At 33.0% G+C, this 24,789-nt stretch overlaps 2 protein-coding genes across 16 annotated transcripts in view; both read right to left on the bottom strand.

Moving 5' to 3' along the window:
* Positions 1-2,239, bottom strand: part of LOC111507959 (uncharacterized) — a 38,787-nt gene extending 36,548 nt beyond the window's left edge. For 3 of the 5 annotated variants that reach the window (XM_074185774.1, XM_023163353.2, XM_023163354.2), the window contains exon 1: positions 927-2,236. In XM_074185774.1, coding sequence (XP_074041875.1) covers positions 927-1,808 — 882 coding nt within the window. In that variant the 5' untranslated portion in view covers positions 1,809-2,236. Of the gene's footprint in view, positions 1-926 lie in introns of all 5 variants that reach the window. The other 2 variants (XM_023163352.2, XM_023163351.2) reach the window with 2 other exon arrangements.
* A 15,258-nt stretch (positions 2,240-17,497) lies between these two features.
* LOC111507960 (uncharacterized) overlaps positions 17,498-24,789 on the bottom strand; it is a 43,838-nt gene continuing 36,546 nt past the window's right edge. For 6 of the 11 annotated variants that reach the window (XM_074185764.1, XM_074185768.1, XM_074185763.1 and 3 more), the window contains 3 exons: positions 19,169-19,344; positions 18,351-18,431; positions 17,963-18,081 (listed from right to left, as the gene is read on the bottom strand). In XM_074185764.1, the coding sequence (XP_074041865.1) occupies positions 18,370-18,431; positions 19,169-19,344 (238 nt within the window). In that variant the 3' untranslated portion in view covers positions 17,963-18,081; positions 18,351-18,369. The other 5 variants (XR_012468170.1, XM_074185765.1, XM_074185772.1 and 2 more) reach the window with 5 other exon arrangements.

The raw sequence follows: 24,789 nt of genomic DNA, 5'->3' as shown, positions 1-24,789 counted from the left end.
TGAACATTTTCACTTGAGTAGGTGATGACATTCTGCATCATCTGAAAAGTTTAAATATTTTATTTAATTAGTCGTGACTCGAATAGAAGTCTAAAAACTTTTAAAAAGGTGATATTATCATAGAGACTCAAGTACTCAAAAGAAATGAGGGAGAAAACAGGAGATAATTTAGAACTACAATATTCAAAGGAAAAATATGTACTATTAGTAACCACTACCTAATATTCAAATTTCTCACATAATAAAAAAGGTCATCACCTACTCACATGAATATGTTCAGCCACAAAAAGTTCTCACTACAACAAAGATGATGCTAGAAAATACAGTGGAAAAAATGTGGGATTCATAATAAATTTTCCATAGTCAAAAAGTGTTCAATTTTTTTAATATACATTAAAACATGGTTGAATGCATGTGAAATATTGACAATATGGCTGACGTACACCTGGTATTTTTCTTGAAAAATGAGAAATGAAACTTTCTATGTATTTTTTACCTCTTTTATTTGTACTAACATAACTGCAGTTTCAGCCTATGAGGACATTTTCAAACTAATACAATAAACTTTAGTTTACTGTATTATTTTGAAATAATTGTATAAGGACATTTTCAATTGAAAATGTACACTGTAGTAAGGTAAGTTACAAATAAAAGTGGTAAAAAAACATAGATTTACATTTCTCACTTTTCATGATGATCTCTACCACACAGTAACGGCTACATCCATCAATTTATTGTTATTTTTCAAATTTATAATATATAGGTATATCTTTCCATACAAACTAGAGACTGGGGTTCGTTTTAGTGTCATTAGTGCTTTTACATTATATCATGAAGAAATATATTTGCCTCCTGGAATCGACCTCCCAAATTGAACTGCATAAAAAAGGTTAATTACAGTGCTTTTTGGTTAATATAATACTTACTTTGTCAGAAACAGGAAAGTTGTTCAGATTAACACTGGCTTCAAATTTAGGAGTTATTGGGCTGGCCTGATTATTGAGTTTACCAATATTAAAACTGCAATCCACAACATTATCGGCAGTAGCATTTCTTAATATTTCTATAGGAGTTGACGAAGATCTGATCTGTGATATGGGGGAGAAAAATGAAGATTCTCTATGGATACCTTCTTGCCTCATCAAATTGAATTCTTTTTTCAAATATGGATTGATATTAACCTCATTCCCATAAATAACATTCTTTTTACTTTTGTTAGCTTCGGTTTTCAACTTGAAAATGGGAAAAGGCTTTTCTATGGGAGTCTCCTCTAAGAGGTAGACTCTGCTCATTTTAGGAGTTTCAATAATTTCATTGCAATTCTTGAGAAAAGTATCAAAATTTGTATTGGTCTGTGTACTCTGGTTGACCCTTACAGGATTTGTTTCATACGATGAAAGCAGTTTTGGACTACTAGATTGAGACCGTTTGATTGGCGAAACATCACTTTTATTTAAACAGACATCACTTCCAGACTTTATACCACTGAAATTGAAATCAGACTGGAACAAAATATTGAGATTCGTTATATTGAACGATTCATACATGGATTTTCTATCTCTATTTGATCGATTTCTGTTAACAGGTGTAGTTTTAATTAATATATCATTTTCTGGAAAAAAATTCTGTGGGCTTGGTGTTCTTAACTGGTCTATAACTTCAAGGTTTTCAGCTTTACTCTCTAGAGAATCATTAACATCTTTTAGGTCATAACCCGGAGATACTTGGACTACTGTCTTCATTACATCATTTTCAGAATGTTTTGCTTGCCGTTTCCGATTTTTTCTATTCCTCCTGCGTCTTGGCATTATTTCTTTAATAAAATAAGTGGCCTAATAGGCCTAAAGGTCAAAATGACAAATTTATATAACTAATGAAATGTCAATAAATGAGTAGAAATAATAAAGATGTAAATCTTCAACAGTGTGAGCAGGAACTTCATTAGTTTAATTCTCAAAGAAAAGAAAACCGATATATCTCAGCTACTTTCATAACTGTTTTTGAAATTTAAATTTTTCTAACCCATAACCTGAAATTTGATGATAGTGATTTGAATTTGTAACTGTAACTTAAGTTCAACAAATATACTCATCGAAAGGATAGACGAGTTTTGCTTCTATCGGTATTTTAAATCGGCATAAGATTCTCACAGCTCCGTCGCTCGAAAGTAAATCGTATTCGTATCATGGGACAAAAATCAACGATTCACATAAGTAATAATGTTTATTGGTTACGAAGAATAGGTATAATGATTGTAGTTACTGAGAAATGACGTCAGTGCTATGTTTACACAAAAGGCAACGTAAACGGTACTTACAACTTAGAAATGTTATATATTACGAACCACTCCATTTTAATGGTAAGGTTCAGTGGTACGAACAAAACCCTGAGTTTTGATATGTCCCTGCTCAATTCTTTTTGCACTGTTTATTGAATAATCTGTATCCTAATTGAAAGTAATCTTGGTATAGAGTGAACTGTTCTGTGATTTAAAACAAAAATAATAATAATGATCATCACTTGGATCACGCATCTGTTTGGTAATCAAAGGAAAAAAATATATTTTTCTATGACGATTGAAAAAAAACCATATAAAGTATGTGACCGTTTCCTGTTAAGTAACCAAAAGAATCCATAACTCACACCTTTAAACGAATCACAGTTGATCAGATTCATAACTCACTACCTTGAGACCATTCACAGATGAGCAAATTCATCACTTTACAGTTGTTTTTGAATCCTTTTCATTCGCAAAGTAAGCCTTGAGAATTTACCTACTTCAAAATTGTTTTCAAACGTCAAAGTTAAACATTGTAGTGACAATTCTCGTTTAAAAAATTAGTTTTAATGAATTCGAAAAGTGAAAACGAATATACTCCTCCAGAAATTAATAATGTGGCGAAAATGACGACTGCAGATCTGTTAAGAAATATATCAAGAAAAAAATATGATATATGATGGAATTGGCCGATACTTGATAAAGTCCATAATTTGTTCAAGTATTACTTTATTGTGAGATTTCCACCAGACAGTTTTCAAAATCGAAACACGTATCCCTATACAATAGCTTTGTCAAGCGTTTCCACATTATGATATTACTATCACATGCTAGGATTCTAGCATGTGATACACACGGAAAACACATTTTTGACAATTATCATCCAGGATATTCTTCACCAATAAATCTTATTTTGAAATATTACTGTTATAAGTATCCAAAAAAGTATTCATTCTACTCTCGAGAAATGGGCATTACTCGCCCGAATGATTGACGATGTTCGCCTTCGACTCTCGTCGACAAACTTCATTCTCACAAGAAGTAATGGACACATTTCTTGCTCGTTAAATAAAATACTATTATTCCATTGTTACTAAGTGTATCAACTTACCCTTCACTCTTTTGTCGAAAGTAAATCAAACATTACGGTAACTGCCTAGCAGTTGATAGCAATGACTTATTCGATTTTTGACCAGTTGTCACTCAAAAATGATAATAAGAAATGTCACTAAAGTCTATACAAAATGTACAAGCTGTGTACCGTATTTTTGCAATATTGACAAAAAATAATACTATCATAAATAATTCTCATAAAACAGAAAAGATATTTTCTGAAAAGACTATACTCATTTCTTATAACTGAAAAATGGTTAGTTGAAGTTCAAATACAGTACTATCAAAGTCCATAATTTTGGAATTATATTATTATACGTGTTAATACATTAGTGATTTCCGATTCTATTATGTTTTGAATTCCTGTATTATTGGTAGACTTCGGGTTGTTTCTCATTGAACCGACATATTTATTGTAAACTCTTCATAGTGTCAACACAACACTAAATAAATTTAACGATTAAAGAAGAGCTGTACTTAGTTATTGTAATATTTGTATTGAATGTTGAAATCTGTTTATCTATTTATATAATAATAATTTCTACCGAACCAATTTTTAATGCGGTCAATGTAAACTGTATCTGGACAATTATAATTCTATTGAATGAATAGTTACCACTTGAATAATTTTGTACTTCTTATCGCAGAAGCGACGAGCAAATATTTTCAGGGTCATAGATGGTAAGGAAAATCAAATACTTCTTTGTCTTTTTCTTGTGGAATATATTTTTCCGTCAACTTGATATCAGAAAATTATAGAATAGACTCCTAAATATAATTTTTTATATATTTTGCCTAATTAAAATTGGAACTATTGAAGAGAACGAAATCTAGGCTAGTAAACCGAGCCTGAGGAATCTATTGTATAGCGAAAAAAGTGTTGTGGTTGTTGCGGTTTTATAAATTGTCCAGTGAAAATTTAACGAAAACATTTTCCTTGAATCAAATTGTCTAGTTATTGTTATATTAAAGAATTCTTGTACTCTGCTAGACACTCTAGAAACGCATAAGAAATGAGGCAAAAAAACAATCAACAAAGAAGAAATTAATGAAATAAAACGCGAATTCTCAAATTCATCAATGAGTCAACGATGGATCCCATGAATTCATTTATTGGTCCATTCGAAAAGTTAGCGCGTTTCTACGTGGTTTCGACGTGGGTGCTTTGTTCACTCACTCAAATTGACTGCCGTGTTGATCGGTGGTTCAAGCCCTAGTCTGAAGGATCGATTTTCACTTGCTATCGTCAACCCGTGTTAGGAATCACACGTTAAAAGGTAAGACCTCGTTAATCCTTAGTTCGCACAAGTTTCAACTTCTGAGGGTTGTCGTTCGTAGGGGTGCGACAGCTGGTTAACGGAAAAACAGATTTTAAAACATATTTCAAATTTCCTGTTGAGTTTGAGAACTCGCCTAAACAAATACGTGACGTCACTGGAGGAAGAACGGTTTCTTTTTTTTCTACTGTGCCTCAGATTATTTTCGTCTAAATCAGTACTATTTCGTAACCACCTATATATGAACCCTTAGCATCATCTTGAGTGATATCTTATCAGTTTTCTTTTTTTATCGACTCTATTGCTGCTGTTCATGTTCATGTCGCCTCTTTTTAGTGAAGGCTTGAGACACCTGTTTTGGGATAGATACCAATCCTTATCAGATTAGTGTCAACCTAAAAATCTCGTCGAGTTGTTAGTGAACTTGAACATAGTAAACTTGGGCTAGTTTGGTGAAAATTGTTAAAAAATATTGACCTAATAACATTCCGAGATGATATCGGAATAATTCCTCGACTGTAATCAAATTATATATCTGATAAGTTTCAAATAATTTCAACTTACCGCTAAAAATGACATAAAACACCTTGAACACAGAATATAGGTCACAGAAACTTGACTCCTCAATATCAAAGTGCCCCTGGATGAGTGTCTCTTCCGTAAGGTATTCTGTGTGTGGCAGGTGATAGCATTAAAGTTTGCATTTGAGGTTTGATCTTCAAAAGTTTTGACAGAAATTTGGTCTCTGAAAATTTTGTTTGTTTTGGGGGACTTTACTCGACATTTAATGTTTGTTTCCCTGTCATTTATAGAGATTGGAGAATTTTTTTGTAAGATTAGGTTTTTTTGTTGGCTAGTTTTTGTTGCTGAAAATAAAAAAGTTGTGATTCTTTTTTAATTGGTTTTATAGCTTCGAGCATGGAGGGTGGATCTCCTGCTCTTAATATCTGTCCTATAGTAGCTTCTAAACTTACTAAAGGGGTGTTCAGTATCATAGTTTCAATGAGATTTTGTTGAGCCTGTTTTTTCTCCTGGAGCAAGCTGTTGTTTTTGGAGGACCGCGTCACCGCGTGTAGTTTCGCGTTGAAGGAATCCTGTTAATGCAGATTAGCGGAACGTCATTGTGCATTTGGAAAATTCTTTGTAAGTCTTGGATTGACCATAACAATGATCTAAAAATAATTTGATTTGTTCCCAAGTTTGTGAATGTCGCGAGAATTTGTTAATTCTGCTGCTTTGCCATTGAGATTATTTTGATGAGTAGAGCGACCAGAATTTTTTTTTGATATTGTACTGCCATGCGCTAAGCCGTACCTATTATACGCACGTATGTATTTTTTGCAAAAGATTTGGTAGCCAATAGACTCCGGGACTTTTGAAAAAAATAAGTTCATTTGTTAACTTCGATCGTGGTTTTTAATGAGTGGCGTGACCAGAATATTTTAATATTGTACTGCCATGCGGTAAGCAGTATTATACGCATATATGAATATGTTGCAAAAGATTTGGTAGCCAATATACTACGGGGCGTTTGAAAGAAATCTGTTAATTTGTAAATTTCAATCGCGAATTCAGCAATGCACATCAAAATTGGTTTTTTTTGTTGCTTACTCGAGAATGTCCTTGAAATGACATCCGGCTTCACTAGCGTGTTTCTGACGAATATAGTATGCGCGTAGTCTTCAACTGTGAAGAGATCGTTCTGCTATATTCCAATGGCTAGGATTTTTAATTATGTCTTCCTTTGAAGGGTTGGGATCTACACTAATAATCAAGGTGCCCTGTGTTCCTAAAGTGTTGGGGAATCCTACAGACTGCGCCAATTTTGTCATATTTCACTTTCGAAAAACAACTTTTTTAATCTATTTTAGTTTCAGGAATTAATAAAATATGTGTGACAAGGAGGTATATATAAAAAATATCACGAAAACTATATATATATATATATATATATATATATATATATATATATATATATATATATATTTGCATGCAGCAAACTCTTGCCTAATATATTTTGCTTCAGTTGCTGCATTTCGTGTAACTTTTTTGTATGGAATAAACGTATTACTCTGAGTTTCTCTTCTCAACGATCCTTCTAAACCACGTCCTGTATCTTTATCTTCACCGTCATATGTACCTAGGGAAAGTAGGAATTTTTAGATCCTGAACTATTCCGTAAAAAATTATGCAAGTAAATGCAGGCCATAACAACAGCTTCTACAGTTTCTGGTTCTAAAATTAATGGTTTTTTAAATATTCTAAAAATCGAAGATAACATTCCAAAAACATTTTCTGATATTCTTCTCGCTCTACTGAGAAGGTAATTAAATATCCTTTTGGGAGACCCTATGTCCTGAGCCCCAGGGTAGGGTTTCAGTAAATTTCGTGATAATGAGAAGGCATCATCCCCTAAAAATACGTGACGGACTAATTTCTCACGTCCTGGTAAAGAGCTATATTCTGGAAGGTTGAGTTTGCAGCGAGTTAATAGTTTTTTGAATAATGTATTTTCGAAAACTCCTCCAATGTTCTTCAAACATTATCGCAGAGGCATTTCAATTAAGTAACATGTAAAAGTTCTAAATTTATCAATAAAAAAGTACCTACAATAAAGTTTACTTACCTTAACTTGGTATTTAATTGCGTTTACTAGCGCATCACATACATCTGGTACTATCTTTGAGATAGCTTGTTTCGAAATCTTAAATAAATACATCAAGCTGCTGTAGGAATCTCCATTTGCCAGAAGGCGCAATGTTACAGCTAATCGTTCTTGTGTAGGTATAGCCTTTCTACAGTTTGTATCTGCTTTTCTAATCAATGATGCAATTTTTTGCAGCAAAAATTCCATATCTGAACTACTCATGCGCAAAAATTTTTGAAGCATCCATCGGTTCGAAGTTCTAATAAAACGTCATTTTTCTTTAAATCCGATAATAATTCCTGTACACCATATTCTTTCTCCATCATGATGTCACAAAACTACAACAGTGTGCACAGAATGTTGTACTCAACTGAATTTGAGATTCGACAAGTGCAAACAATCATTAACATTGTTGCACTAGTGAGGACAGTTTGTTTCATGTTAAAGTTTAATGAATTAAACATTTAGCAACTTGTTGCAACATAAAATTGCTACAAGTTGCCAAATGTTGCTCCAGTGTGGACGTACCTTCATGCTTCTGAATTGTTGAAAGAAACTGATAAAAGAATGCTGAACTCTACCGATGACAACAGAGCTAATTCAAAGGATTAGTATCGCCATTCAAAGAGGTGAGGCCACATCGGTATTGGATACTCTTCCGTCTACCTCTTACCCTGTTACTTTCCATGATTTTGAAAACATGAAAATAAACTGAATTTTTCAAAATTTCTTCATACACTGATACTTTGATTGTTATACGTTGGATGAAATCCTCATCGCATAGGTGGAAATCATTCGACAGTAACAGAGAACTTGCCGCCAATTGTGCAATACGTGGTCTTCTCCCTCCGGAAATTATCAACTGAAATGAATGATTTCAAGGCCCGTCTTGTTTTCGAAAAATCAGTTCGGGTCCATCGTAGTTAATGGCTCAACTTCTCTCTCTCTCTGATGCAAAGAGAGCATCTGTTGAGTATCAATGTACGTGGACTGTATTTCCTATGGTATGAATTTGATTGTTGTCCTGTTGTGTGATTTTGGTAAATAGAGAGTTAGTATCTGATGAAGAAAGAAAACTCACACTTGTTGCACTCGATTCCGATAACTTTGTTGTTTCCGTCATTGATAAATGATCACCGCTTTTTACAGTCAAATGCATTTTCAGTTATGTATTACGCTTCATTTATAATTGCCTTAACACTCCAGCGCGAAATTTTCACTATAAACTATTCGGAAAACATACTTACCCCCCAACTGAAACGCAACTTACAAGTTTGCAACCCAATGGTGTCAAAACTATATTGCCTCCCAAAAATCCACAAACCGGGAAAATCAATGCGCTCCATCGTGTCAGCTATTGGATCTCCTACCTACCAAATTGCAAACTGGCTCACTAAGGAATTTGAAGGCTTGTCTATTGCGGAACCAGGTTTTAGTATAGAAAACTCTATAGAGTCCATACAACATACAAAAAACATCGTTCTGCAAGAAGGTGAGATTTTGGTTTCTTTTGATGTTAGTTCCACATTTCCTAGTTCCACAGTTACAATACCTCGGAGAATAACTAGAGAAAAATAATTTCAATAATAACGAAATTGATGAATTCGTTTCTCTCATTAATTTGTATATGAAACAAAACCGGTTCCAAGTAGAAGGATGCTCTTATGAACAGGAGAGAACGGCTATGGGTAACCCCTTGTCCCCCTACGTGACAAACCTGTTCATGAGCAGATTCGAAGTGGAAACCAAAGAAAAGTTACCTAAAATATGTTCCTATGATATGGGCAAGCTTGTGGATGATATTTTCGTAATATTCGATAACAAAAAATCGAATATGGAGGACTTTGTTTCCTTTTTAAATAAAATCAATAAAATTCACATATGAGTTAGAAAATAAAGAACAACTTCCATTTCTTGACGTTTTGGTAAAGAAAAGCAAATATGGTGTGCTAGAATACGATATATTTAGAAAATAAACAAGCACGTACAGGTATATTCTTGACAGTTCACATCACTGTGGACAACACAAACGTGCTGGGTTGAATTTTCTAGTGCATCGTCTTTTGACTTTTCCTCTAACACATGAGAGGTTCACAAAAGAAAGACGTACAATACAGGAAATAGCAGCCACTAACGGCTTCTAGATGGACATTGTAGATGACATAATAAGGAAGAAGAAGTTTAGGTTGAGAATGAACGAAATCTCGACTTTTAGAAAGGACAAAAACCATAATAAATAAATATATCTCAGTTCCATACCACCAATACACGAAGAACTTTGGAAAGATTTTCAAGAAAGTAGGTATGAAAGTGGTTTTCAAAACAAGTCATACACTACAGAGCCTTTTATTAAGTCCAAAAGACAAAGTCGAGAATTCGGAAAAGGCTAGATATTACAGACAAAAAGAATTGTTAAAATAAGATATAAGAAACACTAATCACACTTAAAATATGGAAGACCTGAAAAACCATCAGTCGCTCATCATATTTTGCAACGGAACCATTCCAGAGACTTCAGTTCATTAAGATTAGTTTTAACAACAGGCATCTAGATGCCTATGAGAGTTTAGAAATAAGTAAAAATACCTAATAATATTGTGAATAACGATGGTGTACCAATACCTAATAGAATAAGACACAGTGTAAAATTAATTTAAGACTAGTAAATAAAGCAATATTGTGAAATTAACTTTATATAGCTTATAAAATTTCAATTATTAGATTTACCTGACTATCACATAAGGACACAATTTAAAATCAATTTAAGACAAGTAAATTAGCAATATTGTGAAAGAATTTAATTTGTCTTTACATTTTAGTTAATTAGTAAATTAGACACAATGTCTTATTACCTCATACACACCTCATTTATCAAATTTTGATTGTTGATTCTGTCTCCATCGTTTTTAATTGGCTTGTCAGACGAACCAAACTCAGTGAGATTTGGATCCAATAACTTGAACATAGTTCTATGTGGTTGTCGTCTTTCGGAATACAAGTTCAAATACATTTTCGATGTCCTAACACTGTTTCTATCGTATATATAATACATTTGTATCATATCTCTTTTTTCTTCATTCGTGAAAGCCATTTTTGGCCAAAAATTCAATGACTTGTACAATAACAAAATGTCTTTGAGTGTAACAAATTGAAAGTCAAATTTAGAAACATCAAAGTCAAAGCCTATTATGGTAAGAATTATTATTTTTTTCAATATCTCCCATTTTTCTAAAAAGAATGATAACTTATGATACATCATTGAAAAGGTAAATCTGGTTCTATTCAAAACAGAAAGAATACAATGTAGCGCCCATGAGAAAAAATAAAGTTGATGGTGGTGGCCGAAAGGCGAAACGTCGGATAGCAAATCTGGAAACACCGTTATGTAGCAGAAAAAAGTGGAATTGTGGAAGTGCAATTTATTTTCGAATTATTCGAAAAATGAAGCCAGAAAAAAATAAAAACAATTTTCCGAAATTTATGTCTTTTCCGAATATCTCCTGATATACTCGGAATTTCAGAACTTTCTCAACGGCATATTATTAATCAGGTAAATGCGCCACTTTGTCCCAATTTAACCTTCTTCGTATCTCTCATAGTTTCCGAGTTCCCAATGGTGAGGATCGAATTTGAAACACCTTGTATGATATCATCTCCTTAAGTCCTGAAGGTTGCATTGGTAATTTCCCAAATGCCACTTGATACCCCTCTCTACCTACCAATGCAACTTTTAGTATTCACGATGACATCATATACCTAGGTTAGTTTATAACTAGCTCAGAAGATAACACAGTGTGTCGAAACAGCTCTTAGCATTAAATGTTACTATTGTGTAAATTGTGAAGTATTATTTTCACCCTACATTCATTTTAAATGAATTTACACATATTAAAAGCTGAAACTGTAGAACAATTAAATCTAGAGTTTATACAGACAAGTCTGTGCTCCAACGACTCTGTAAATATGTGTTTTAACTCACTTCACTTTAGCTTTTGCCAAAGCTGATTCCGTGGAATGAAATTTGAATTCAATGCCCTCGGACTCCTCTGCCTATTTACAGAATTGAAGAATTTGATTTTTGAACATCAACGTCGACTAGCAATATATCTACGTATCGCTGCAATAAAGGCCTGTCAGATCTGAGGATAATTCTAAGTTTACCTATACCTTTTGTAGAACAAACAAATATAACCGTTATATAACTTGAAATCTCGTAACCTTTCCATGGTTATGTTAAAGGAGCTAATGTAATCCAAAATCAGAATTCAAATATTCCTTCGATAGACTAGAATATTTTGCATGTGTGTCTGGATTTTAAATAAGATGGCACTCTAGTGAGAGGAATCGGCATAATGCATCATAGCGAACATCCTTTTGATCGAATATCGGATGAGAACTTTGAAAAAGCAAAATCATATAACCACCAGACAGAACCCTACAATGCTTTTCTAAAGTTCTCTTGATCTTGGATATCTCTATGCGACATTGTAGACATTTTTTGAAAAGCCACCAGTGCCCAGAAGCCTTTATCGAATCATCTAATATAATATCATTATTTCAGATAAGAAAAATATTATTTGAAGAAACGTGCGTATTTTTATATCGAACGCCTCTTATCAATTACGTATCCAAAACTAGAATGTATATATAGCAATGGTTTACTTAGTATCGCCTAAGAAATGTTCCGGTTTCAAATTCTGTGCACTATTCTGAGCTACAAACGCGGAAGTGTTGAAATGTTCATCGGAGTTGAATATTTTTCGTGTGAGACCAGCCACTATGATCGATAAAAACATTAGGTAAATCTGACATAGTTTTGGTCAAATTATTGCCTCAATAATGATCGGTTTACAAGAAACTACAGGTTTCATTTTGAAAGTTATTTCCCCATTAGGTCTTCAGAGTCAGAGATGCATTATTGTCATGGAAGTTTTATTTTGTTGACAAAGCAAAGACTCAAGCACATTTCAAAAAGTCTATAAAAAATTATGTGACAAAAAATTCCTCAGTATTATAGTAAGCTTTATCTAACAGAAGCATTTTTACTCTTTTTGGAAACTGTGTGAAGCAGGTCAACTTTCTGATTGAAAGGGGACTCATTGAACCTAGACCATAATAGTTGCAAAATGCTTGCAGTGAGATCTAATCTATGGAAACATCATGCGGAAATATAGCTGGCCTTCGATCCGGTATCGAGCAAGATTCATACATTTTAATAGTTGTCGCGGATATCTGAAAACTCAGCGATGGCGGTTACGAGTAGAACGGAATGAAACGTTGTACCTACCAAGAAGTCGTATTATTGATGCTGCCATGTCATCTTGCTGTTTATAATTACCAATGTTGTGGCCGAGATAGTTGAATACTGAATACTGGAATGATGGTGTGCATTACAAAACCTGCAAGTGGTTTTTGTTTTACATTTATTCACAATATGCTGGGAACTCAAACAGTTACCACATTTTTTTTGTCTTTGAAAAAATTCAATCTATATCGTGGAGATTTACTGAAATATTCAGGGCATTTATAAATGGAATGTTCACGTGCATGTGACTGTTGGCGATGAAAAATGCCGCTGAAGGTTTTTTTATGTGTTGAAAAGTTTTGAGAATTCTTGCTTTTGCTTGCAGATTACATTTTTGAGAATGGTACCTTGGGGCATGAAAATTCAATGGCATTCAAATCATTACAGCGTTTAAGAACGAAGTTTTTCGGAGATTCAAATGAGTGAATAGTGTTACTGTCGATCCTTTCTTCCAATTCGAAAGTAGTTATAGTTTTTTGAAACTGTGAAAGTATGAATCATCTTAAACTGTGAATATTTTTTGGATTGGTCATCATAAAAGCATTATCTATTTCTTAGAGATGAGCAAAGGCGATTGATTGGTCTTTCATTGTCATACCGTTCCAAAAGTGCGATGGCGTAAGCGGTTGCATAACAATTATCATTATACATCGGAGTTGTGCATTTCTTCAATATCCCCCCTTTATTTCTTGAACGGGTCAACTCAAAAGACTAAAATTTGGGATAATGAAACTAATGCATGAATACTTTATTTTGAAGTGAAATTGACAGATGACATTTTCAAAATGGTGACTGGGCGCCATCTGGGAAAAAAATTAAATGGAAAGGGGGGTCTTGTGACACATCTTTTTGAAGCTCCTGACAAATGCTTCACAACCCTAGAATATAATGTAAATATCTTCAACTACTACAAAATGGCGGAACTTTTAATAATTGCCTGAATACGTTGATATTTAACTACATAATATGAGGTAATAAGTTCAAGATCAGTTCAGAAGATGCTCTTGACATATGAACAGCCTATCCGATATTTCACGTCGAACATTTTCGAACACAGTAACGTCATATCTCCACAAATATTTATTATTCTCTGCCGTATATCCAATATTGAAAAGTAGGTTCAGTTTCGTACACCTTTTGTTTCAAATAGCCCCATGAAAAAAAACCAAAGGTGTCAAATCTGGCAAGCGGCTGGCCATTCTGTAGGACCTCAACGGCCAATCCAACGACCGGGAAAAGTACTACCCAAATAGTTTCTTACTTGTCTGGAGTAATGTGGTGGTGCTCCATCTTGTTGGAACGATGTTGAAATGATGAGAGGGTCAACAATAGTTTCCAGCATATTCAAATACAGTTACCCTGTTAAATTTTGATTAAGAAATAGAGGTCCTACAATATGGTTTCCCAATATTCCTGCCCAAACGTTATTTTTTCTGGATATTGGGTATGTGTTTCCCGGAAAATGTGAGGGTTGATGTCACTCCAATAACGGCAATTTGTCTGTGAACATTGCCGTTTTGAAAAATATACATTCGCCACCAAAACAAATATTGTGGAGATAGGTAGGATACCTTGCAATGATTTCCGTCATGATTTCGCAGACTTCTTTTCTTCTATCAGGGTCATCTTCAGTTAATTGGTGTACCATTTTAATTTTGTATGGGTGGTACCTATTCCTCTTCAAAAGTATCCGCACAGTAGAAGGAAACACCTCACAAATGTTCGCGACCGAGTCGCGATTTACTACAATCTCACCAATTATTTGCACTTGCCGTTCTTCCGGAATGGACGGATAACTGGGGGGCTATTTGTTATGTACACTACCGGTAGTTGTGAATTTGGATACAAGTTCCCTCAAATATTTTCTACAGATAGGACGATTCGGAAAACGTTCATTGAAAATCCTTTCGGTCTCGTGAAAGTTATGCGTCGCACCGTAAATAAAAATCGCTTCAATTTTTTCTTCCAATGGACGAGAATTGACCATTTTAGAGATTGTTGACGTGGTATCTTTCTACTGGTAGAATCGAAAACTAAACGAGAATATTCTAACTGAACAATGATGTTCATTGTCGTACTGATATTTTTTGTCGTTTTTATAAACAAAAAATAACTTAACAAACCTTATCGGGTTGTTGGAATTGCCATATGACAGATAAAAGGAATATTTGTACATATATCAATACTAATGTCTTCAGGAAATTACACTGCCTTTGAAGCAAATTCGAAGGGGCCAATGTCCTCCAGTGAAAAGTAAATATAAATTTTTTTGTGATTTGAGAAATGAATGAAGAGATAAGCGAAATGAATTTCGATGAGTAAAGGATATTGAAAGAATATTAATGAAAATAAATTATGTGATTTATTTTATAATGCAAATGTTCCGCCATTTTGTAGTAGGTGAAGATATTGACTTCAATTTCTTCAAAATTATGTGTCACAAGACCCCCCTTTCCATTTAATTTTCTCCCACAAGACGCCCAGTCGCCATCTTGAAAGTTTCATCTGTCAATTTCACTTCAAAATAAAGTATTCATGCATTAATTTCATAATCCAAATTTCAATTTTTAGAGTTGACCCGTTCAAAAAATTAAAGGGGTGGGACATGTATAACTACATTTTTCCATGTTAAAAAGATCATCATTTGTATGAATTGATGTTTCGAACATATCCCGAAATGATCTGAAGTTCTCAATATCCCCGGTAAATTTTGGTATTTCTACCTTTGGCCTTTGGGAGTCTAATATTATTGTTACTATTTCTTGTTGATATTGATCTGTTGAGGTCAGGCGGATTACCATTTTCAAACAAGCTATGAAAAACGGCCTTAGCGAAGGAAACATTAAACTCAACTCCCTACGTACTGCCTTGTCTATCGTTGGAACATCCTCAGTAAGAGAAGTCAAAGCTATGAAACTCAAGTAATTTTCTTAATACATCACGAATTGAACCTAGATGGAGATGAACCATTTTAAATTGTAAGAGCGAAATAGTATCGTCCACTGCCTTCGAAGCAAATTTTAAGGGGCCAATGTCCTCCACTGTAAAGTAAATATATTTTTTTTTGTGATTTGAGAAATGAATGAAGAGATAAGCGAAATGAATTTCGATGAGCAAAGGATATTAAAAGAATATTAATGAAAATAAATTATGTGATTTATTTTATAATGCAAGACATCCTTGGCTCGAATTGGAAAAAATGTTTCTTATTAAGCAAAAAAAAGGTGAAAAGCAATAGAAGATAAATCGAAAATTTACTGACCTGGTTTCCATATTCTGCAGGTTCTAGATGGAAACTTCCAATGTTGTTTCCAATGTCTACGTGAAAAACACTCCAGAGAGGTTTTCACTATGAACTTTGCGGAAAAAGGTTAACAGAATATAATAATTGCGAGCTAGTTTCAAAATTGGTTTATATTACATTCATCCATGCAACTTAACCATCTCTTGTCTTCACGCATGAGTTTAATCACATAAAATTAAAAAATACATAAAGAGCAAGAAGCAAACACAAAAATTAGATGAAACATCCCTAAACCCATGAATTGAAACATAAATTGACCATTTCCCAATTTTCTCAGAAGATGAAGAGAAATATCAATAAGTTCTGGATTTATCATCTTCCCTCAAATTCAAAAGGTCTGCCATATATGTATCCAATTCAGTTTCAAGACAGTACACATCGAATTCCTTATCCCCCTGGTCCAATGATCGGGAGAATCATAGCATCCGTGATTACTCAGAAGAAAACAGTAGTGAAAAACGTAGGATCAATAGTTACAACTTCAGATCAGTGATACATTCCTCAATCAAAACCCTTGGGCTTAATGGGTTGAAAAATATTGGCAACAATATTTTGGCAAATATGATATTTTATAAAAGAATGATGATTTTGTTTGTTTTATATTCAATTAAGGCAGGCAGGTTTGTGAATAAATTGTTTATTTGCAATCTGTTATTGTATTGAAAATAATACACTGCAAAAATTGTCTCATTTCACAAAACAATAACAAATTTTATAAAAACAGTAAACAAATCAATATGTTCAACAAATGGATATGTGAACTTGCCTAGTCATAGAATGGAAATTTTCTCTGATGGTTAACTTATCTGGTTTTGAAAATTCTAAGTAGCACCTATAAACTGTCTGCAACAGTTACCTAGTTGTAGTATGTTGTGCGTAATAGAATGTTTCTTTGCAGTTATCCATATTTTGCCAAATTTATAGTTACCTAGTTGTAGTACTCACCTCAGAGCAAAGAGTAGGGTGAGTATACCTATATTATATATTCTCTGCTTCAGTATATAAATAAGTTTCTTATTTTGAGTACTCAACATGAATAGCTCGATTTCAATCTTCAATATTAGTGCAGTAAATTTTAACACATGTAGGTACATTTATCAATCAGCTATTTCTTTCTTTTTTCCGAAATTTCGTCAAAATTGTAAGAAAAACTTTACAATCTATGATTTACTTCCACAACTCACTTCATCATTACTGAAACTTATTATCATGTGTTATTTTTTTTCTTTGGGAGGGTACATATTATCTATTGTTATACATTTCCAAAGACTTGTCTAAGGCCCTTACTCTGTTCCACGAAATATAGTGTGACAACTTCAGTAATTGATTTGTTTTTGAAACCAAACTGTTCTTTAATTATAACACGGAGTGCTTACTTAAAACTTGTTTTTAATATCAAATGTGAAATATGTTCTTGATATGATTTTGATGAGGTTTTCAGAAACCATAACATGGAAGACACTATAGGAATAAGCAAGACCAGGTAACTGCCCAATAGAACACACTAAAAAAAATGCTTTAACATAAAAGAGAACAGTTCGTGAACTAATGGAGAATGATACATTTAACTAAATATATTTGATATATTATTATTATCTTTATTGTTTATTTTTGCAAATTCATATTCCTAGGTGTACATAACTGTTCTGTCTTTCTCTACTTCACCTTCTACAGTATGCTTATTTATCAGATGAGACTGAAGCCGATATTCCGTACAAAATAGCTCAAAACATTCTCCACACTGGTACTTCATTGCAGGAGCATAACATTGCATATGTGCATCTAGTTCTTCTTCACTGTCCATGATTTTGCAACAATCATTGCGTCTAAAATAATATGAAAGTTCAGAGAAGTACTGAACAGGTTATTTCGCAAAAATACTGATTCAAAGAAAGATGTGTCTCAGGGTGCTTCTTATTTTGGTCTAATTTTGCTACCGACTTTAAACAATGCTTACAGGTTAATAGTCCTACACCAGGATTTGACCATTGACAATCATTTTGACCATAACCTGCTGTTGTAAAAAAGCTCAATCAACTGAAAATTAAATATTCTAATGGTCCACTTTCTACATGAAATGCAATTTCCTTCGGAACTCAAAAATGACACCTCAAACAAAGATATTGGTTGCAGAATGCTCACAAAGCAATAGCATACCTGCAATAAGTCTTGATTAAAGAATAGTTAACCATTTTTGTTAAGAATATCACTGAGTTCTATCCCAACACCAAACCGTTATTTTCAACACCTCGACACGTGTTTCACCCCAAGAGATCATCTTCAAGAGGAAGATTAAACTTCCCCTTGAAGATGATCAGTTTATTCTTCCTCTTGATTATTGAAACACGTGTCGAGGTGTTAAAAATAGCGGTTTGGTGTAAAATTCATTACTACACCAAAAGTTCCAAATAGTGCATCACAAGTACATTTTTGTTGTGTTTGAATTCATTTGAGCCCAAAGTGTCTTGAGTCTAAGATGAGTCGGGTCAGCATAGTGAAATTGGCAACTGTAAGAATACAAAGTTGATTAATGTATGAAAAAGTTGCACATTTTAGAGCTTGATCAAGTGACATTTTTAAATTTAGGAAATTCCGATTATGTAAAATACATCAGTGAAATTATCGCCAAAAGGGCTCATTTAAATACATGTGATTATTTTCATATACGCCATTTTGTACTGCTTGAAAAGTGACGATGTGGAAGTGTCTTTTTTTATTGAAATCTTTTCCCTAATTTAAGCGACTTTGTATCTTCCACTGTTTCCGATTTTCTCATGCTGGTTCTACTTATTCTAAATAGAGAGTATATTGAAATACTGGAAGAAACAATGAATAATGAATCTTTCAAAATCACTTTTTACACAACAGAACAAAAATGCTCATGGATGGAGCTAAACTATTCTATAAAATTATAATTACCTACCAATAAATCAGTATATGAGTAAATTAGTCTCAACTTTCTCAGTGAATATGTGTCTGAGTTTTTTATAATCTATGATATATATATTTTAATATTTATTTATACATCATATTTTTACAATTTCAACCATCTATGTATGTATCAAATCACAATGTATCACATTGTAATTTGATATAAAGAAAATTTGAAGATCAAAATAGTCAATAAACTTGACTAACGTACTTCACCGATTAAAAAAAAACTATAACGTTGATGGTAAATATTATTGTGTTAACTATTATAAAGAGAAAGCACGTTTAAATTAAAAAACTTTTCATAACTTACTCTTTCCTGGATTACGCCCCCTTCGCTTTTTAGGTCTTTTACGCATTATATTCCTTTTTAGTTCTTTCCTGTTCTCTAAATCATGCCATTTAGCATGATGTTTAAAGAGGACTATATTTGTGAAGCTACTGTCACATTTGGCACATTTGAACTCGGTTTCGTTAGGATGCTCTAAACTGAAAATCCAGATACATTAAAATTTTATTAATCACGCATTGATATTTGAGCTTTGGTTACACGGGCTGGGTAGCCGTGGTCTAATGAAGAGATTAACTCTGAACGTGTTTCTCCCATAACTACGGTGGGAATCCTCAGTGGTAATTGGCGGCAATGTATTATGACCTCCTCAGTGGTAATTGGCGGCAATGTATTATGACCTCCTCATTGGTAGACTCATTAACGAGTCTATCAACAGGGAGTTCACAACATATTGGTGTCAACCACCACCGAAGATGCCTATAGATGCCCCAAATATGAATAATGTCGGTAAGGGCATAATACAATTTTTTTCAATTGGTTGCCTAAAGCTTAGATAATAAAGTCCTCCTGTTAATATTATCGAAGAATAATAGCGCCTATCTCTAATACTGCACATCTCTTAATTCCGGTAATGCAGTTTACTGTAAGAATGTTGTATGAGTATGTCAATCACTAGCAACGCTGTTATGGCTGTAAGTTGTAGTAGTTGTCTGATGTCTGTTTTCTGGGTTAAATAAAATTCTTCACAACACATTTTTCTTGCCTATAATTCAATATAATTAATACTAACTCTAACACCTCCTATATGTTTTATTATATATGATGGAATTGGCCGATACTTCATGAAAATTCATAACGTATTTAAAAAAAAACACTTTTTTTGACATTTATACTGAACAGTTTTACAGTGTTTCGCCATGTCATTTATAACCGGTCCACCGGTCTAATCGGTGAAGTCGAAATCCTTATAAAATTAATTCAAACCTATACCAATTTCAAGCCGGGATTGAGTATAAATAATATTCAAAAATTAGTGAATAATATTAAAAACATAATTATTCCTAAAAAGGCAAAATTAATATCGTTTGACGCCCAATATTTATTTACCAGTATTCCGCCAATTGAAACTATTGAACTGGTTGAGCGACTCTTAGTTATTTTCGAATATCAAATACGTGAATGTATAAATCGACATGCTCTAAAGCATCTGACAATGTTAACTATGAAATTCTCGAAAAGAAATTACAAAGATTTGGTGTCTGAACACTTAATGTTTTGTTCAGTTTCTTCGTGAAAATACGTATTAACAAGTCGAATGTAATAAATTCGTTCCTGATTCATTGCTCGTTACTTCAGAAGTATATCAAGGATTGATACTGGGACCTTCAATATTTTTAATATATACAAATGAAATTTTAGAAGAGATGATATTGGTTACTACTCGATTAAATGCATATGCCTAAGATACCAATTTTCTATTCATGAATGATGATTATCCCGTTATTTAAGAAACTTTGAGAATATTTATGCTCTGGCTGCTTTTGTTTGGTGGCTGGGTCTTCGATAAACCTTATTTTAGAAAAACTTGAGTTTTTTTTAATTAAGAATTTTTTTGAATTCTTTTCCGGGGGCACTAGGTACCCAGCTTTTTTTTCCAAAGTGAAAAATATGAAGAACACTTTCACCAAATTCCAAAAAATGAAAGTTTATTGTGAAGTTTTTTTTTTCATAAAATATGTATATTCAAAATATATATTACAGGCTTTGTACCCAGGTCAGAGCTCTTTTGAAATGTTCAATTTTTACGTTACATGATTACATTGATACCAGAAATTAATCTGAGCAAATGTGCTTGAAGGTAGGGAATGGGCAAATAAGAATTACAACACTGAATAATCTCAACTTATAACTATTCAAGCAATAACTCTGAATAATATTGGGGTCATTTTTCTGAATTCACAATATTCTAATACAATTGTAGGACTTTTTTAATGTTATTTGAAATGGTATGCACAAGTTAACAGTTAGTCTTAAACTAATGTAACTGTAACCAATGTTACTGCTGATAATGTATACTTTAGCTGTATCCGTTCAAAATATATATCAAATATTTTACAAAAAAAATTATCCCTATTTTAGCTGGAGTTGGACTTTCACTGTCCTGAGGAGATCATTTCAAAAAACTATTCATTCTCAGAATCATTTCGATATATACAAAATAATATTTCTTTGAAACAGAAATGGCTTGTCCTTGTCATGAGGATAGAAATAGATCTAGATTATTATCATCTGATACTACTCTTATATGAGCTCTTTTTAATAATGGCTATAGACTGTTCAATATTCTTTTTAGGTCTCTACAGAACTCAAAAAACGTTTTTCCTCAGAAACGAAATAAAGAAGTTTTCTCAATTGAGTTATTTTACAAAAATTGTTTATTTTTTTCATCTTATTTATTAAATTTTGTGTTAAGTTTCACCTATATTACATTAGCTCACTTTACAATGTCTGTCAATTATGATTAACAGGAGTGTTTTGGTTTTTTTGAGAAAGCAAAGGAAGCGACATCTCCTCTTATAATAATAATAAATTTATTTCAAATAGGCATCCTAATATACAAAAACAACTTCATAACAGAAAATATGTATGCTCGGAATTATCCAAGCATTCAATAAATAGGAAAACTAACAATGTAAATTACAAATACTAGATGTATGTGTTATTATAATATCAACATTAATGTGGATGTTGTATCCTCAAATGACTAGTGAGTCCTTTTTTGAATGTCACAATAGATTCACTTTGTTTTATCTCAAGCGGGAGATTATTGTAGTCCAATAGTCCTTTATGGAATAAGGAGTTCATGGATCGAGTAAAATTCAAACGTGGTATATATAAATTAGAATTCCCCCTAGTGGGGTAATTATGAATTTGGTGATGTGACAATATTTTGAAGATGAATACCATGGAATACCAGTCTTTTACAGAAAGCCAATCCAGAACTTCCAACATTGTTGTAGTTGGCGTATATCTATTACATCTTAAAATTAGGCGCATGCCTCTATTCTGTAGTTTTTGCAATGTAGACAAACAATTTGCCCCAAGTTGTGATATTAAAGTAGCGTGGTTAAATGATTGATTTGAAAACAGTAGTCGAAGTTTGAAACGGTAAGCAACTGTTTACGCACAGCCAAAGAAAAATAGTTTTTTTTTCATTGTTTCATTGGGGATATAATTGAAATGTTTTTTCATATTCAGTGTTTGATCCACGATGAACCCCAAATATTTGAATACCTCGACAATTTCAATTTTTTTATTGTAAATATTTATACTTATACCTAGATGTTTTGTCAAATGAATTATGTTTATGTTTTGTTGTAATTATCATTGCTTTCCTTTTATTGACATTGAGCTTGAGTTTATTAATGTTGAAGAATTCAGATATTTTGATCATAATATCATTAATTTTATTGATAGCTGTTTGTAATTCAGGTTCACTCACTGCAATCAGAGTATCATCCGCAAATAGGCTGATAAATTCACATCCATTAATGAAGGTGATGTCATTAATGTAAAGAACGAACAGAAGCGAGCCCAAGACACTACCTTGATGTACACCATTATTGACACCTTTTAGGCTTGAATATGTCCTGCTAATTTTAGTCTGTTGAGTTCGACCAGAGAGGTAGCTTTGAAACCATTCAAGTACTGAACCAAAAATTCCATAATATTTGACTTTTTTTAGTACGATATTACCGTCAATTATCTCAAATGCCATTTTGAAGTCTAGAAACACTGCCGCTATATATTTATTATCATCAACAACAAGTTTCCATTTGAATATTGAAACTTGTAATGCTGTTTCACATGTGTGTTTAGATCGAAAACCGGATTGGTTCATCATAATCAGTTTATTACTTTCTATGTAATCAATCAATTGTTCATATACCGCCATCTCAATCATTTTTTCAATGGGAAATAAAGTATTTATCAGACGAAAGTTGATGACTTCATTAGTATTATTGATTTTTGGTACAGGAATTACTCTATTTTTTAGTTTTTGCGGTACTTTGCCAGATCTGAGTGATGTATTTACCAAATTTAATAATACTCTACCGACTGCTGCAAACATACTTTCAAATACTTTGTTGTTTATATAATTGGAGTTACATTTGTTATCAAAGATTCTAATAATAGTTTTAAGTTCTGACATTGATAATAATCTAAATTTAGTTAAAATTAATAGGTGGGAGATTATTGTTAGTCCAAAGGGAAGAATGGGGAATGGTGTTCTTAATGTCTACAATACTATCAAAGAAGAAACAATGGAACTTCTCCGCCTTCTCTATATCATGGGTGACTTGACAGACTCCTTGAGCTGCTGGAAATAATATTGTGTGTGGAAGTGAATCGGTTTTCTGTTTGACTAACGTCTTTATGGTTTTCCACATTTCTTTCGAGTCCTTCAAGCAATTATTGATTTTATCAGTATAATAATTAGTCTTTTTCAATTTCAGTAAATTAATAACTTCATTTCTGCAACTTTTATAAATAACCCATTTGAGTTGTTTGTCAACTTCAGTGGAATATGTTTCAAAGTCTTTATATGCACTATCTCTACATTTGGTTAACTCTAACTTCATTATCATACCAAGGAAGTTGACCTTCTCTCAAGTTGAAAGTTTTCATAGGAGGAGTGGTATCAATATTTCTTTTCAAATGTTAATCAATGTTGGAATATATCACATCAACGTCTGCAGAATTCAGATCCCAATTACAGTTTAATGCATTGAGATATTTGCTGAAGTTTCTGAAGTATTTTGTTTTGCTGCTACTAAAATTATAATAGGCTTTAATTGAAATGGTGATGATATTGTGATCAGTAATTTTAGGGGTATCATGAACTATTGATGAAGCATAAGCTGTATTACTTAGTACATAGTCGATTAAAGTGCTACTATTATTTGTAACTCTGGTGGGATCTTTGACCGTCTGCTTAATTCCCAACGAAGTAATATAGTTTTTAAATTGACTAACATTTCTATTATTATCAACTAGAAAATGGATGAAAAATTTATGATGAAAAATTTATGAAGACGACATCTATGGGATCGAAAGAGAACTCAAACTTCGAATATCAAAGATGAACGGGGCTCCCCAAGGCGATCAATTGCAAAGCCAACACATAACAACAAACAGAAGACAGAGGACAAATCTCGTCGGTAGTCGATATCGAAGCTTGGCTTTGCAACTGTCCGCCTTGGGGGAGCCTCGTTTATCTTTGATATCAGATGATTGACTTCTCTGTCGATCCTATTGATGGCGTCTTTGTGAGGGGAGATGTCGTCGCCCTTATTTTCTCAGGCTTGTTTTTTAAGGACAGTGAGTCCGGCAATGCATTTGTGGTTCAGCCTAACACCACTGATGAGACCTATGACGGGTCGAAATAGTGCTGTGCGGTGTTGAATCATGAATGCGTTTTGTTTTTCCTCTGATTCACAACTGATTCTTTTTTGTTTGGTGATTTCTATGGAACATATTCAATGTAAATGACCTACATAAATCTATAAAAAAGAAATATGCTCACGCTCTTCTTGAATTTTTTTAGATTTTCACCAAGCACAACAGAAGCTATCAATATG

The sequence above is a fragment of the Leptinotarsa decemlineata genome, unplaced genomic scaffold (genome assembly GCF_025532065.1).
Source record: "Leptinotarsa decemlineata unplaced genomic scaffold, Ldec_3_MD MMD2_tig00078346_RagTag_RagTag, whole genome shotgun sequence".
NCBI classification, from domain to species: Eukaryota; Metazoa; Arthropoda; class Insecta; order Coleoptera; family Chrysomelidae; genus Leptinotarsa; species Leptinotarsa decemlineata.
This window is presented reverse-complemented; position numbering and strand designations above follow the sequence as displayed.